Source organism: Catharus ustulatus, chromosome 6 (genome assembly GCF_009819885.2).
Source record: "Catharus ustulatus isolate bCatUst1 chromosome 6, bCatUst1.pri.v2, whole genome shotgun sequence".
Classification (NCBI taxonomy): Eukaryota; Metazoa; Chordata; class Aves; order Passeriformes; family Turdidae; genus Catharus; species Catharus ustulatus.
Genome location: NC_046226.1, coordinates 17,374,629 through 17,390,761, shown reverse-complemented (window position 1 = coordinate 17,390,761; position 16,133 = coordinate 17,374,629). Strand labels below are relative to the sequence as shown.

General features: G+C 35.8%; 1 protein-coding gene across 2 annotated transcripts in view; it reads right to left on the bottom strand.

The window, feature by feature from the left end:
- Positions 1-16,133, bottom strand: part of TTC7B (tetratricopeptide repeat domain 7B) — a 126,812-nt gene that overhangs the window by 17,834 nt on the left and 92,845 nt on the right. For both annotated transcript variants that reach the window (XM_033062715.1, XM_033062714.2), the window contains 2 exons: positions 14,062-14,202; positions 11,370-11,572 (listed from right to left, as the gene is read on the bottom strand). In XM_033062715.1, coding sequence (XP_032918606.1) covers positions 11,370-11,572; positions 14,062-14,202 — 344 coding nt within the window. The remainder of the gene's footprint in view (positions 1-11,369; positions 11,573-14,061; positions 14,203-16,133) is intronic.

Sequence of the window (16,133 nt, the reverse complement as noted above, 5' to 3'; positions counted from 1 at the left end):
TAAGGGAAAGTCCTCCCAAAGTCTGCCAATCATTTGCAAGTCAAAACCCACAAAAGACACTCCACAGGCTCCTTTCAGCAGGCAGTGGGAATACTGATACTGCTGTACTAACAAGATTGACATTGGAGATGCCTATGGGGAAAATGATTTCCTTCACAGTACAAAGGCACTGGAAAGAATAATCACAGGAATTAAATGTGAGTTTCATGAATGTGATGCTCAGAATGAGAAATTAGGAGGCTTGTACTGTATTTAAAGCCAGGTATGTCACAGCACCTACACTTCAGTTTCCCATTTCTTACAGGGAATACATGCTTCAAGGCCAAACATATTTGAAACTTAATATGTCGAGCGCTCAGAATTATTATGAAAAAAATACTAAAACCTTTTTTAATTATCTAAATTTTTGATTTAGAAAAAGAGTAAAAATATTTGAGTTATTGTCTTACTTGCTGACATACCAACTCTTAGTTGCCATAATACTTGCAGATGCTCAGTTTAGCCAATTACTTTTTATTCTTCCAAATTTCCTCAGATGCTTAAATATTCATGCCTAAAAATATAGTAACTATAATTAATGGCTTTTTTTTTTCAAATGCCAAGAGTTGTTTGCAAAGTTAGTGTTTTAACAAAACATACAGACTAGTCATGATTAACTGGTGAAACTAAAGAGCTCTTACCTCTTGGCTCTCTATAAAGTCCTGAAGTTCACACATATTAGTATCAAAATTTAAAAGGTGCAGATTAACACTATACTGCTGACTGAAAAAGTGATGAAAACCCAGAAGAGCTTTCTGTTTTCAAGTTTATCATTACTTAGTCTAATTCATGATGTATTTTTCCACCCATCTCAGCTTAACCAGGTTGTTTACAGTGATAGAAATAGCATTAAAAGCAATAACAACTCTAAATCTGCAGTCAGTTTTATTCAGAGAAGACACTGGCCTTTTCCACTGTGATGAAGTACACAAAGTAGCCAGAGAGCATGTCTCCTCTCCCCTGCTGAGAAATCAAGAGATGGCAGTTTTCTGAATAATATCACCATATAATTTTCTTCATGCCATTTGTTGCTACTTTTTGAAGAGAATATACTCTAATAGGAAAAACAATGGAAAAATAACCATAACACCTTCAAAATAAATACAGTTTTCAGAGATGCACAAAACCCACTTCAGATTTTTCCACAAATTAAAGCTCATTGAAACAACTGCTTTCTCTGTTATTAATTTGTTAATCTAGATTAAAAAAATAACTTGACATAAAAAATAGCCCATCACTAACCTTAAAGGCCAATTCTGTAACGCCATCTAACACAAGTTTACTACCAGAAAACAGTCTATTTTTAAAGAAATCTTATCTTGGGGAAAATATATTATGCTATTCCCACACAGTAAGTTGGTTGAATTCTTCCAAAGTGCAGGGTGCAACTCATCTTTAAACAGTAGACTCGTGAATGAAGGAATTACTGCTAAGTATAAAACTGGCTAGCAGAGAAGCTAAGCTTCAGCAAATGGAAAAGAGGTCTTCAAATAAAATTTAAAATGAGATGAGTTGAAGAGGGAGAGAGAAACATATGAAGACTAGTCCAGACTGGGGATTTGCAGAAAAAACTCTGAACCAAAGTAGACAACTTATCTGGGGAATACAGCTGTTTGACATAGCCCTGCAAAAGCGAGCATTAAAATTATTTCCTGGGGGACATATGCTTCCAGATCTCTAGTTTTGCATTAAGGTAGGCTACTTTCTGCTTGATACGGATAAGATAAAGCACAAGTTTTTTGAGAACAAGTTGTTTATAGTTCCTAGTCAGAAAAAAAGAATTATAATTGATTAGGTAACTTCTGGTCCTCTCAAGAGCAGTCTGTTTTCTCAGGAAATAGCTTCTGCCAAAGCAAGTAAAGCTCCCCGTGACAAATATAAAGCAAAAAGCAAAAGATCATTTAACCAGTGCATAGAAATGCACCTGAAAACTGTATGAGATTTATAGCAAAATACATGCACCGGTTACGCCTGCACCATTTTATAATGATAGGTTATTCTAAGAGAGACTGAGAAAAAGTCAGAGCTCAGACACCTGGTGATGATGCTGCAAGTTTCTCACACACTTTTACTCACCACCTCAAATAAGCCACATGAAATGGTTTATCTCACTCAGATGCTGTTGATGGTAGCACTTAGTTATATTTCACCAATTTGCAGTTATGCAGCACAAGAAAAGTAAAAAAAAAGAGGTGCAGATGATTGCAGGCTTCAAATGTCCTGTAGTTAGAGAGTTCTCACCTACAGAATTCTACAACAGAACCTTTCTCAGAAGGGAAAAAAAATGTATCTCTCTTGTTCATTTAAAGCTGAGGATGGCTACTCTCTGAAAGCTTTTTTCACATTCTTTATCTCTCTCCCAATCCTTAAAAATATTTCTTTATTAATTATATGAAATTCAATTGTTAGTGATTAGATGCTAGATGTTACCTACAAGCAAAGCATACCAGGTGCTACATAGCTTTTATTGCTGTGTAAGTTCTCAGCCCCAGCTATACTTTAATAAATTCAATGAGCACAAAAATGGCCAGGGAAGCAAAATAATCATAATTAGCTCAGTGCACACTTCAGTAGAATGACCTAATTTAAAAAGTGTTTTGCAAAGCAATTCTCATATTGAAAGGCAATTACACAGAGCAAAATAAATATAGAACTTTTGAGATCCATGCAAAAAAGCACCAGCAAGTATCCATGAAAAGGGGTGTAAGAGACTACAGAGGATAGCAGGGAAGAGTACACATTTTCCATTTTTTTCCATGCCTTCTCTCTTGTCCTTTTTGTTCTCTTTTTGAAAATAAGGAGAACTTAAATATCAAGAACAACTATTAGCACTTTACTTACCCAAGGCCTCCTGGCCATTTCCTGAATTACTAAGACTGCTGACATTTTCCTTCTGTTAAATTAGTCATCCTTGTTAATATTTTTTTTTATTTGTATAAATTTGTATGTTTTACATTCTATGTTAGGTAGCCAGTTACCCAGAAAAGGCACGGAGGAAAAGGGATGTCAACAAACCCCAACTGTCAATGACTTTAAATGTAGTCAGTCCTTCAGAGGGTAAAAGGCATAAGAAGATGGAAAGACTCTGGAAAGACTTTTAATCGGAATTACCTTTTCTTAAACCTACCACAAAAAAAGCCTGAAAAAGGAAATTTTTCATTATGCTCTGATTAGATGCTTTTACAATCTTGATTATTCATCATCATCTCTACTTAGTACTGTGAAAGAGATACTTCCCTTGTAAACAACGGTGAAGAGTAATAAATACTGTTTTCTTTAAATAATATTAGACACATCTCTGTGGAAGTCTCAGTGCAGATCTTTAAGGTATACTTGAATCTTTTAGAAAAACATTGTGAGAGACATAAGCACAAAAACTTAATTTCTGGCAATCCCAACTGAGGTTTTTCAGTTGCACTGTTTTGCTGCTAACATTTCTGTATGCAAAGACATTAAGATGTAACCAAAATATTAAGGCAGACTTGTAGGACAGAATAATGTATAGATACAAACATATATGTATATACATATATTTTATATGCACATAGTTAAGATGAGTGATGTCAGTTCAGAAAGGTAGTAATCTCTTGCACCTTTCTTCCATAATTGCTATTGGTAATGTACCATGGAAACAAGAGAAGAAAGAACAAAATTTGTGCTTTATAGATTTTTACTACTGGTAAAAATAAAGTAAGTCTTGTATTACAGGAAAATGTAACAGGACTTTGTCCACTGACAAGTGTTCCCATCATGCTTCCTAACAAAAATCATTACCTCATCTACAAAGTTTGCCTTGCTTGCATTCCTAGAATCACAGGATGACAGAAGTAGGAAGGGAACTTAAGATCCTCTACAGCCAAACTTGGAGTTACCTACAGTGAGTTGCCAAGGGCTGTAAGATTTTGAGTATCTCCAAGGATGTGAGACCCCCACAAACTCTTGGCAAGTGGATGCTTCTTACATGCGCATCTAAAATAATGTTAACATTACACAAATGTTATCTCATCATACTCCTGTTCCTGCCATTAACTGAAACAGTGTAGGGCAGGCAATTCTGCCTCAGATGTTTTGTTATGATGTCTAGAAAACCAAAGACCTGTTTCAGACTGGGCCATTGTGATCCTTGGATTTTTCCTTAACATGAAACTATACGTGGTTGCTACTTCCCAAATTATAATATTTGATCCATAGTTGTTGTATATGAAGTGCATTACTAATAGGTCTGTTTTGGTAACAGAACCCAATTCAAAGACTTTATCCTATAAAATGTGAATCAAAGCCTGAGATGAACACTACTTGTATTTCAAAAACTCAGAACAAAGATTCTTAAAATCTTCCAAGCAAAGAGAAGGAACTTTGGAGTAATACTGCATGTTGTAGACTGACCTGCTTCAACAGTGAATTGTCATGAATTATCAGATGGGTGAAATTTTATTGGTTCCACACAATACAATAAAAACAGTGGAATGATTTGTGACCTGCCAAATAAAGAGCAGTAACTCTAGCCAAAGCATCCCTTCCTTCTGCCAGCATCTGCCACTAATTAATTTTCCACTTTTTTAAAAGGGAACAAACAGAAGTGATAAAATGGTTTCTGGCAAGCTGTGTCTGAATAGATAAACTGTGGAAAAATCTATCACACAGATAACATGAAAACAGAAATTTAAAGCTGAGATTGCAGGCAAAAATCCTTATGCTAAAAAAACCCCAACAATCAAAAAACCCCCAAAAAACCTCAAACACACACCTCCCTCAAAGTTAAAAAAATACCCACCCCAGCTTTCTGAGTCTTTAAGTGTTTTGGGTTTGGTGTTTTTTTTTTTTTTTTTGTCTACTTTTAAATTAATTTTCCTGGGATTTCTATTTGAAAGAGTTTATCTCTGTATTCAGAAAGCTGCCTTTAACCATTGCTACTAGATTCTCAATAAACAGTACACCTCAACAGTTTACTTTCTCCATATGAGTCCAGTTCCATTCAATGCAGCCACTGTGCATGCTGCAAAAAATCAGATTGCTTTTTGCATCTCCAGCTACTCAGATTGTCCAAACCAAACCACCATTTAAGCAAGCTGCAGAATTCCTCTTGTAATGGCTGACAGCTGAGGACAGCACCAATGGTCAAAGAGACCTTAGAGAGCTTGCTCTCACGGGTGAAAAGCATCCAAGAATGGAGCTATTTTCTTGTTGAAAGGCCTTCTCCTGTCACAGCTGCTTTAAGCCATTTGGAGTAAATACAAAGTAATGTGAAAAGAAAGTCTGTCATGAAGCAGGACCTGTAATACCTATCAGCCCCACAATTCCACTTACAAAACAACAGTTCTCAGGGAATCAACAGCCTTGCCTGAGTAAATAGGAGCTCACTGCTTCATGCTATAAACAAAATTAGTGCTGCAAATTCCTACAGTAATTTTCTGTTTCCAAAAGGACAACTAGATTCTAGTTTAAACTCAAATTTGTAGCATTTATTGTTGTCAAATACTGAACATATATAGATCTGCTCTAAAAGAGTACTGTGAAATTCAGATAAAGCATCTAGGAATTAAGAAATTCTACTAATCTTTCTCCAAGTCAGTATGAAGTGGTTAACTGCTGTGCTGTATTTGATCTCAACAACATTAAAAATAAAATAAGGTAACTTTGAATCAAACAGGGAGAATAACTTCCCTAATTTTTCACCTTGATTTCCACTGTATTATACTTCAAGTGTTAATGACCATGCAAGTTGATTTCATGCAATCTTTTACTGCACCAAGCACTGATGGTTTTCTCTTGTAAGGCTGAAAGGGGAAATAATATTTTCATGATGGAAAAGAATATAGCCTTTGTGTGCCTCACAGCAGATGAAGTATTTAATATGTATTGAAATGGTCTTGAGTCACTTGAACTCAATGGTTTCCAGGTTTAAATACAAGCAGAATGACCATTGTTTTTTCAAGGCAGAGAATGCAATCACTTGAAATATTTAGATGTTTAGACGTGGTCAAATCACAGTAAAATGCCTTCTGTAAGGAGCAGTGAGTTTTCAGTCAAACATGTATTTTGCTTTCTCTACTTTTTGTGAAATGATCTTGAAGTTTCTGAAAGGCAAAGCCATAACATTTTACTAACAAATCTAACAAAACCTTTATTTCTCCATTCTTCTTCAACCACCCTGAGCATAAGGATGCACTTAGAGTGAGTCAAATGAGCACTGAGATTGGGCATCAGCATTTAGCTCTGTGGTAATCACTTACAACCCAAACCACCTATGAGAACCAGCGCAATGTGTTTAGGACAAATCTGTGTGGCCTAAACCAACAATTTTACCATGCAGGGGCCTGAGGTTGAAAATCAAATGAACTGAATATTCTCCATATGAGAACTGAATTACTGGAAGAAAAAAGTTAGTTGGGTGACTGTGTTTAGAGTTTCTCTTCCTTAACTCCCATGACCCTTTCAAACAGGGTCTGAATTCACTTTTTAAAGTTTTCTCTGTTTTTCTCCTCTTTCAGTCAACTCAACATCCGTGACAGGCACATAAGCACACACAACCCATACATACCACCAGACTTCTTTCTGGCAGTGTCTTTGGGTTGAAAAAAGAATGTAAGAAATCAGTATAGAACAGTAAGAAATAAAAACCAGTATATTTATAACTGAGAGATAAAGCACACATAGTTAATCTAAGCCATAAGAGATTTGGTTTAGCTATGCATAATTATAGGAAACTAGCAGGTATCCAACAGTGGGAAGTAGGGAATGTAACTCTCTAAGATATTGCTTTTTAAAAACTAATTTCTACATGAGTAAATTGTTTAAGTAATTTCTCCCTTTCTGTTTTAGTTTTCTGCTCTTAGAACCTGAGTTACTAATAGCATTAACTGCCAAGTGCTATGATAAATTACTTGATATTCAGAAAATACTGCACTGTTCTGGGATGATAACACCATACAAATGCTGGATACCTATTTCCTCTCAAAGCTACATTTAAGTAGGAAATTTTCAGCCTGAGAGAGAATACATAGATTTGTTTCCTGGACAATGGACTGAAATATTCATTGCCATTTCAGGCATTACTGAATGATGGCCTGTTTCAGGACTTTTCAGACGTCAGCAGTAAGGGCTACTTTCCACAACAGCACTCTGACTGCAGAAGATAAAAGAATGTTTATTCTTTTTTTTCACAGGGGAGGAACACAATGACAAAAGCAGGAAGGCAGCAGTAATGCAGAAATCTGGAGGTGGTGATAAAGGTTAGGGAGAATGGAGAAAGTTGTATAAATAAATCCATTCTGGCCAAAATCAGGCAGGTGATAACCATAGGTATATGACACTGAAATGTAAATCATCTTTTTAAAATAATGAAAGAAAATATTAAATTTCATTGGGTGTGAGAAAAAATTATTTGAAATACAGAAAAGAAAGCAAAGCATTTCAAACCTTTAGAACACAAGTTCACATTGTTTTTTCTGCATGCACTATACAAACCTTAAAAAGAAGAAAGGACACTGCATTTGTTCAAAAGAATTACTGCTGCATTCTGTATAGTACACCTAATTAATACTGACATGTTATTGCTTCCTTCTTGACATCTTATGAACAGTCAGAGCTAGTCAAACAGCAAACTGGTATAACCTCTGGCTTGGAGAAAATTTCAGTCACAAACAGTAAAAAATAGCACCTGAGAACAAGGCAGAGCTTAAAATGAGCATTGCTTAACAAAATAAAGTGAACAAATATATGGATTAAAACGTTAACTGTACAGGGAATAATAATTTAGTTCCACAAGGAATCACAGAGAATTTAAACAACACTTCTCTTAGAAAAAAATTAGTTTCGTTGATTGGCTGATTTAACCAATAAGCCCCCCAACATCTTAGAAGGGGCAGAAATAGCAGTGAGCGGAATACAAAAACATGCTGCCCCTGCAGCCAGCTCTGAGGGAATAGCTCCCATCTTAGGTAATGCAACAGTGTGATCCAAGCAGTTCCATTTCCCAAGTTTAGTTGAGCAGAATACAGCTAAACCATTTTTCATTTACTCCATTGATCCATTTCATGGATCAAGTCCCCAACATTTGGTGTTATGTTGTCTTAGGCATTTCATTAGTAAGGTAAAAACCTTCTCTGTCAAACCCTCACACTTACAATTATCATTTTGTTGGCAAACAGATCTCTTTCATCACTCTTAACTGCTCCAGTTTTCAAGACCGCCCAGCAGCAAGACCTCTCAGTTTTCATTTTAGTAAATCTATTGAAACAGGAGTAAATCTGTGCAGACCTTAGAGACAGCAGCAAAATGAATAAGAAATTGTTTCTTTAAAAAAGTGCAATTTTGCAAAAATGATTCCAGCCAATAAAAAGTAATTTCATTCAGATAATACACTAGACTTCTGCAGAGTCTTCATGGTCACACTAATAGAATGTGGAGTCTGCATGAGAGACAAATGCAAGAGTCTTTTTTGCAGAAACTCCAAAGCACAGCACATGCTGTAAATCAGGAAGAAGTACGACACTTCTGGAGCCACAAAACTAACCTTTCTGGTCTTTACTCACACATTTCCCCAGTAATTTAAATTAACAAGGTTGTTTCTGTGTAGAAACAGTAGATCATATTCAGGAATAGGTACTTACAGAGACTTAAAAATATGGTGTGAAATTTTATATGAAAAGTAGTTAATTTTTCAAAGTTTAGTTTTTCATCCTTCTTAGCAGAGAATTGTAAAGGAGAAAAGTCCTATTCCCAATATGCTGTTATTGTTCATACAAATTGAAACAAACTTTTCATTTAGCTTTTTTTTTCCCCTTGGACAGCTACAAAGACTCTCACAAATCAAAGATTCAAATTTCCAAACTATTAGTATCAGGAAATTTTACTGAGTGTCAGATGTCACTTACTCTAAAATTTTAATAAAAACAAACAAAAGTCCTTCCAAACTGATTTCAGCTTCAACTATTTCAAGTAATTTTACTTGGAGAAGCAGGCCTGGATACAGATGCTAGAAGTCATGCCATCCTTAAATCTTACTTGATTTTTGTTGCATTTTATACATAAACTTACTACAATCTATACTCAGTATTTCCCTTCAAAAGAAAATTCACCAAAACTTATTAAATAAATATAGGCTCTAAGGTAACTTTTATGAGGAAACAGCTGCCTTTGATATTACTTTCTAAGCATTACTAGAAAGCCATATCAAATATTTTTAAAAAATAAAAATAATCACAGAAAATAAAGGGGTTTTGCACAGAACTTTCATTGATAAACCAACTGTCAGCTTAGAATTGTGAATACAAATATTAGAAGTTAATGTTTCAGCTGTTGTCATAGAGGCTGTTGCCTTCACATTCTGTTGCTATAGCTCCCCTGCCACTGAGATCATATCTCTTTATAATAAATAGGCAAATATACACAAAGTGTTGGGATGTACAGATATTCATCTAGACACACAGACAAGAGTAAACACTGCAAGATTCCTCATTAAAATACTTTTCACAACAGTCAAAAGGTCAAGAAGGATACAGAATCTTGTACTTTCTCCTATAATTACACAGACAAGTATTTTTATAGCATATGTCTTGAATATTTGTATTTAAGCAGCATAAATCTCTCAGAATCTACTCAAAGCAACATCCTAGTGAAGAAAAGGTGTAGAACAGCAGAAAAAGCCATGAGAAACAAAATTCTAAATTATAAGAATCCTTAGCAAGGACTGTCCAATCCAATGAAATGAACAGTTATCTTTAAGCTAGGACTCAAACAGAAAAATCTCATAAAAAGGAAACCTGGATTGGAAGCCCAGTAATTTTCATCTCACACGCCTCTTATGCAGCTAATTTCTCAGTCATTCTGAAGAGCACTGTGCATTTACAGACTATTTATTCAAGGGAGCACTCAGAGGAGGGGCAAAAAGACACCCAGCAAAACATGAGCTTTCATTTTCACTGAGTTGCACTGCTTTAGATTGACTGCCTGCTTCTTCAGGAAAGGGAACCTTTTGGCATTTGTCAGCAGGCTCAAATATCCTGAAATGCTGAAAAGGTGAAACAAAAAACTTTCCTTGTGCTGCCTTCCTATCTGATCTTTTGTCTCATATGTTTCCCTCAGGGATGCACAAGAAATTTCTCTGAATAATTCATAAGTTCCTAGGCAGAAACCAGCTTCTCCTTCTTGAACAAAAAGATGGGGTAAGAAGTTGATTTCATATGTTCTATTCTGCTCTATCTGGAAGAAAACTGTATTAAAAGAAAATGATGTTCCTAATATAGTAAGCACACAATATATACATGTATTTATCTATGAAGCAAATAAACAAACATACTTTTATACTGAGGAAGGTATCTTTGTACTTAAAGCTACACATTCATTTGAGGGCAGGACTGATTCTCTGCCTTTCAAAAACCCAAGAAATCACATAGCACAAAGGTAATTAATAAACATGCAGAATGCAGAAAGCAGTGGTAATCTGCACTGGCGTGGCCTCAAGTCCTGCATGCAGTTTTGGGCACCACAATGTAAGAAGGATATAGAGGTACTGGAAGGCATCCAAAGGAGGGCAGTGAGGATGATGATGGACCTTGAGGGGAAGCCATGTGAGGAGTGGCTGAGGTCACTTGGTCTGTTCAGCCTGGAGGAGACTGAGGGGAGACCTCATTGCAGTTACAACTTCTTGTGAGGGCAAAGAGGAGGGACAGGCACTGAGCTCCTCTCTCTTGTGACAGTGACAGGACTGAGGGAATGGACTGAAGTTGTGTCAGGAGAAGTTTAGGTTGGATATCAGGAAAACCCAGAGGTGGTTGGCCACTGGAACAGCTTCCCCAGGGAAGTGGTCACAGCAGCAGCCTGAGATAGCTCAAGAAGTGTTTAGACAATGCTCTCAGGCACGTGGTGTGACTCTTGGGGCGTCTTGTGTAGGGCCAGTAGTTGAACTTAATGATCCTTGTAGGTCTCTTCCAACTTAGGACTATTCTATGATTTTATGAATTTAACTTTTACTTCAGAATACCAAAATTACTGGTCTTTCCTGTACAGTATCCAACGACAGTATCCAACTCTTCTCTTGGCCACCAGCATTTCCCAATGGCATGAATATTAGGCAGATGGAAATTGCTTCTTCTTCTTCTATAGTTTCTATTAGGATTTAAATAGTCTTATGGCCTGCAAATCTTTTTTATGTCCCAACACACAAAATACAGAATAAATGCCAGGAAAGACTGTTTCCTAAGCTTTTTGTAATAAGAATATAAATCCCAAACTCACGAGTTATAGGTTACCCACACCAAGTCAAGACTTCACAGTACAGTGTTACCAGTTGATACGTCAGTGCTTCTGAACATGGGCTCAAGACTTACCAGCCTCTGCATGCTTTTCACATGGGTAGGACTAATGGATAAGGCCTCTTCATACCAGCGTTTGGCTTCATCGAGATTTCCGCGGAGTTCAGCCACCTGACCCCTCATGTAGAGAACATAATGTGACATTGGAAAGAGATTAGCTGCTTCCTGCGTACACGCTGTGGCCTCAGCAGGCTTCCCAATTCCTATGTAGACTTCAGCTGTGAAAGGAACATCAAGACCAATTAATGATTTTTCCTTCATTATAACATGACTAGATGTTGTCACATGTGCTGTATTTGTAGATTGTTTCACTTTAGATAAAGAGTATTTTTCTAAAAAAATGTTGCATCTTAAAAGAGAAAATTACCTAAATTATTTTAATCTAATTATTCTTTCAGGAAAGTTGGTTTTCTAAGTGCCTTTCTAAAAGGCTGTTTGAAACCTCAGAATACTCTTTCTAGTTTGCTATTTTTCCTTAATTCTTGGATTTTTAAATTTTATTTTTATTTTTAAGATGTGAGCATGTGAGTATTTCAGGACTCTTTAAATCACTTGACTAGCTTGACACACACATATAAATCAGATTGACTATCGGGGGCAAAATTTTCATTCAGTGAGTAATTAACAGCTACCAATAAAAGTATTTGCCTTCAGTAGGTCTTACAACACTTACATTCTTCAACACTGCTATTTCACTACCATGCTGGTTCATCCTAATCTCTTGCTGAAAGATGGGAAAGGAGAGGAATAAAGAGATAATAAATGCAAGAAAAAGCTGTTAAGATTCTGGGTTGGGTGATCTTTTTTTTTGTGTTGGTATAGACCAAATAAAAATAGAGCCTTAAAGTAATTGTATGACTGCATTCTCTTGTGTCACACTGTACAAGAGGTTTATAGATGAAGGTTTACATCAAGCTGCATCAAAACAGCAAAGTGATCTGTCACTGGTCAAGACATGCTTCTCGCTGTACTATACAGGTCACCCATCTTTGCGATTAAAGGCTCCCAGATCAGGAACTCCTACCACAGCAGTGGATTTGGGATTATGCCTAAAACTCTGAATCAGACTGATATTTGAGTGCCTTTGAAGGAGTTGCTTTTGAAAAAATTGCATTCAACAGCTTTATCTCTGTGTTCTTCCCATGTCAGAATATTTTAAAGATATTTTTAGGTACAGAAAGTGGCCTGAGTAGCAGATTGTAGCAGCAGACCACCAGTGTGCATGGAAACCTGACTAAGTTGTGAACTAATAAAAATCAGTGAAGTATGTCCAGACTCCTCCTTTGTGGACAAGTGGCAATTCACTTGCATGAATTGAATAATCAGCAACAGCAAATGACCCATAAATTTTTTTCTAAAAACAAAAAAAACCCCACCAAACAGAAAATAAGTAGTGGAACAAGCTGCCACAGAAAGCTGAGAAATTATCAGCATTGTAGATGTTAAAAGTTACTGTAGATGGTAATCTGTGACAGTTTATAAATATTTAAAGTCAATGCAGAGCAGGCAACTACACCTTGCCCTGTTCTAATCTGTGTTGCTTTTGAACAGCTCAAATGAGATCACTATTATTAACCACTGTAATTGCTTTCTTTCCAATCTTCTGGACTTTTCCTCTAAACCACTAAACCATTTATAACTGGGAGCCATCACCCTGCAATGACTTTCACACCATAAAAATGTAGATGTAAATAGGTAAATTAAAATGCTATATAAATGCTAAATAAAGCACTGTTTTGTTGAAAACTTGAATGAAAAAAAGTTATGTCACTGAAAGATGCTCTGAAAACAGAACAAAGCATAACAATTACTGGCTGATTTCTAAATGACGTCTTTCTGATCCAGCTATCAATAAAAACAATTGCATATTATACATTTTTAACTGTACAAAAATACACTGGATTGTCATTTTCTGGTTAAAATTTTATGGAACAGCCACTTGTGATATTGCAGTTAGCTTGAGGCTTGAAGCATCAATACTAAATCCACTCAAGATGACTCCACATGTAGACAAACAACCCTGAGTCTTTTACGTTAATGAAACCAGAAGGAAAATAATGGAATTGAGGCTCATTATCACAGCTGCAAGGGACAGGTTGCTTGATAGTACTACAGATTCTTTCTCTGTATATTCAGAGTTATTTCTATTCTATTGTAAAATTTAGTAGTTACTGGAACTCTATACAAAAATCTTAAACATCTTTTTCCTTTCAGTGGAATCTGTGATGTGGGATTAGCTCAGTTGGTTGGAGCATGGTGCTAGTAATGCCAAGGTCACAGGATCCATCCCCTAATGGATCATTCACTTAAGAGTTGGATTTCATGATCCTTGTGAATGCCTTCCAAATCAGAATCTTCTGTGATTCTGCAAGGACACCTAGATTTCCAAGCAGGAAGATACTCTAGATACTTCAGAAACTAAATTCTTCAGGGGTAAGGGAGAGTGTGCTGCATTTGTTCTACAGAAGACATGACACCACTGGTAACAGCTACATTCTAAAACTACTGCCTCATCTTTCATAAATGATCTTACAGAATAACTCTAGTGTGCTTTTTATTTCTTGGCTTGTTTTGATGCCACACACATGGATAAAATATGATCTGATGAGTAGTAACTGATTCTGAATGAAACAAACAGATTTTGGTAAGTTCTTAGGCTAGCGATAAAGGACAAGGCATAGAAAAATTGATTTTATTATCACAATACCTGCATGAAGCCATATTTGAGCCAGAGTCATCCAAGGATGCAGGGGACCTTGTTTAGGGGCACTGCTTTGCAGAGAAGAAGCAACCTCGGACAATGCTTGCTCCACTCTGGAAGCTGCTATTGATGTGGCATGGACTGAACCTGTAGAAGTAATAAAAATAATTTACCAGCACAGAACTAATGAAGGCTATATACATTGCACAAAGCATTTAATTGCAACTCTTTTCATAAGGGGTTTTATCCCAAACCTAATATTTAAGTTACATTTACCATTTTGGATAATTTTTTTAAAATGCCAGATACATTTTCTTATGAAAGCTTTCATATTGATCTGCAAGTCTATGCAAAAAACCACTAAACTTTGGTAACTGGACCTGATATTTTTTTGGATTGCTGCTATGAATACTCTCTATTAAATCTGACACCTCTTTTCTGGCAATGTGCAATCCAAAAAAAGTTTGTGATGGTATTATATACTGTAGTCTTCAGGTTGCTGCATTCACTTTGATGTTAGTATTAGCTATGTCTTTCCACAGAGTGCAATTAGAGGGTTATTTTGCAACTAATAACAGAACAAAGAAAGAGAACTAAAATACCCACAGATATCACTACATACACTATCACAAATACACTGTTAAACTGCACTGAATGTAAAACTTGTCTAATCAAGAAGGCTGAGTTAAAGTACCTTGTGGCAAAAAAAGTCCACAAAGTTTTTTTTGCATAAAAAACACTCACAGAGCATACTAAGGATAATTCTCATAAAATGTATAATTTCCAAGTCAGATTAGAATCTCATTGGCAAATAATACCCTTTTCAAAGTACTGGAATTTTAAAAGCTTCTATGATTCTATGACTAGAGAATATCTAATGGCAACTGTACTTTGGATAGTCAATTACTGGCAGCATATTTAGTCATGACTTTTTTTAAAAATCAAGACCATGAATATTTTAAACTACACTCCTTCTTGTCATCTAAGCCTCAGAATATCTCTAGTTGTTTTATAATTACAAATTACAAAATCACATACTGATTAGGCCTGATTAAAAACTAAAGGCAGTAAAATATTCCATACTGGATCAGATGAGAAATTGTCTAATTCTATCACCATATCCATAATGATCAACAATGGCAGATATTACAAAACAAAGTATTGAATCCTGGACAAGTTAAACTGCACTCCAAAAGCTCATCTTCATCATTACAAGTTAAGAAATAAACAAAACCTTCACTCTCAATATTGCAGATTTTCTAAGAATTTCAATGAGAAGAGATCTGTCACATGAAATACACATTTTAAAGCATGACAAGATGAATCAGCAAACAAGAAACACCAGAAATTCCTAGTACACAGATCAGTAGGAAGAGGAGGTTAGTCTGAAAGTATGCATCATAGTTCTCTTAATTGAAAGAAAAGAAAGGAAAAGCAGCACAGGACCTAATCAGCATTTCATGTCATTAGAAACAAGGAATTGCCCTGAAGATATGAAACAGTTGTCTGGAAGTAGAGTTTGCCTTCCTTTTTACTGGTTGATAAAACAACCCAAAGTCCAGCCTGCACAGCTGAACATTCACTATAGTTTTTATATTTCTTATTTTAAAGCCTAAATTCTGAAGAAATTTAAAAGGGAAGTCTAAGCAAGAAGCACATGGAGTGTATTATAAGAAAAATACTAGCAAGTGTATCAAAAACAAGCACTAGCAATGAGAAACCCTCTTCTTGTCTGACAGCCATTTCTATAAAGCACATCATAGCAGCCTGGCACTTTTTAGCCTTCCAGAGACTAACAGTGAAATTGCCTTCTCTCCAGAACAATTTCTAAAGAAAAGGTGTAATTCACTGCCATAAAGGAGATTATCTAACCTCTTCCTTCAGAAAAACAAGTATGCAATTAAGTATTAAACAGGGCCTATATTTTCTATTATTTAAAGCAAGGACTCTGGTTGCTAGCCAGGCCACAAGTAACTTCACATAGAAAGTATACTGTTAGATTTTAAGCCTCCAGTACTTAACCATAAAGCACATATGATAATATATTTTTTAAGTTTTTTTACATAAATTTATTTATA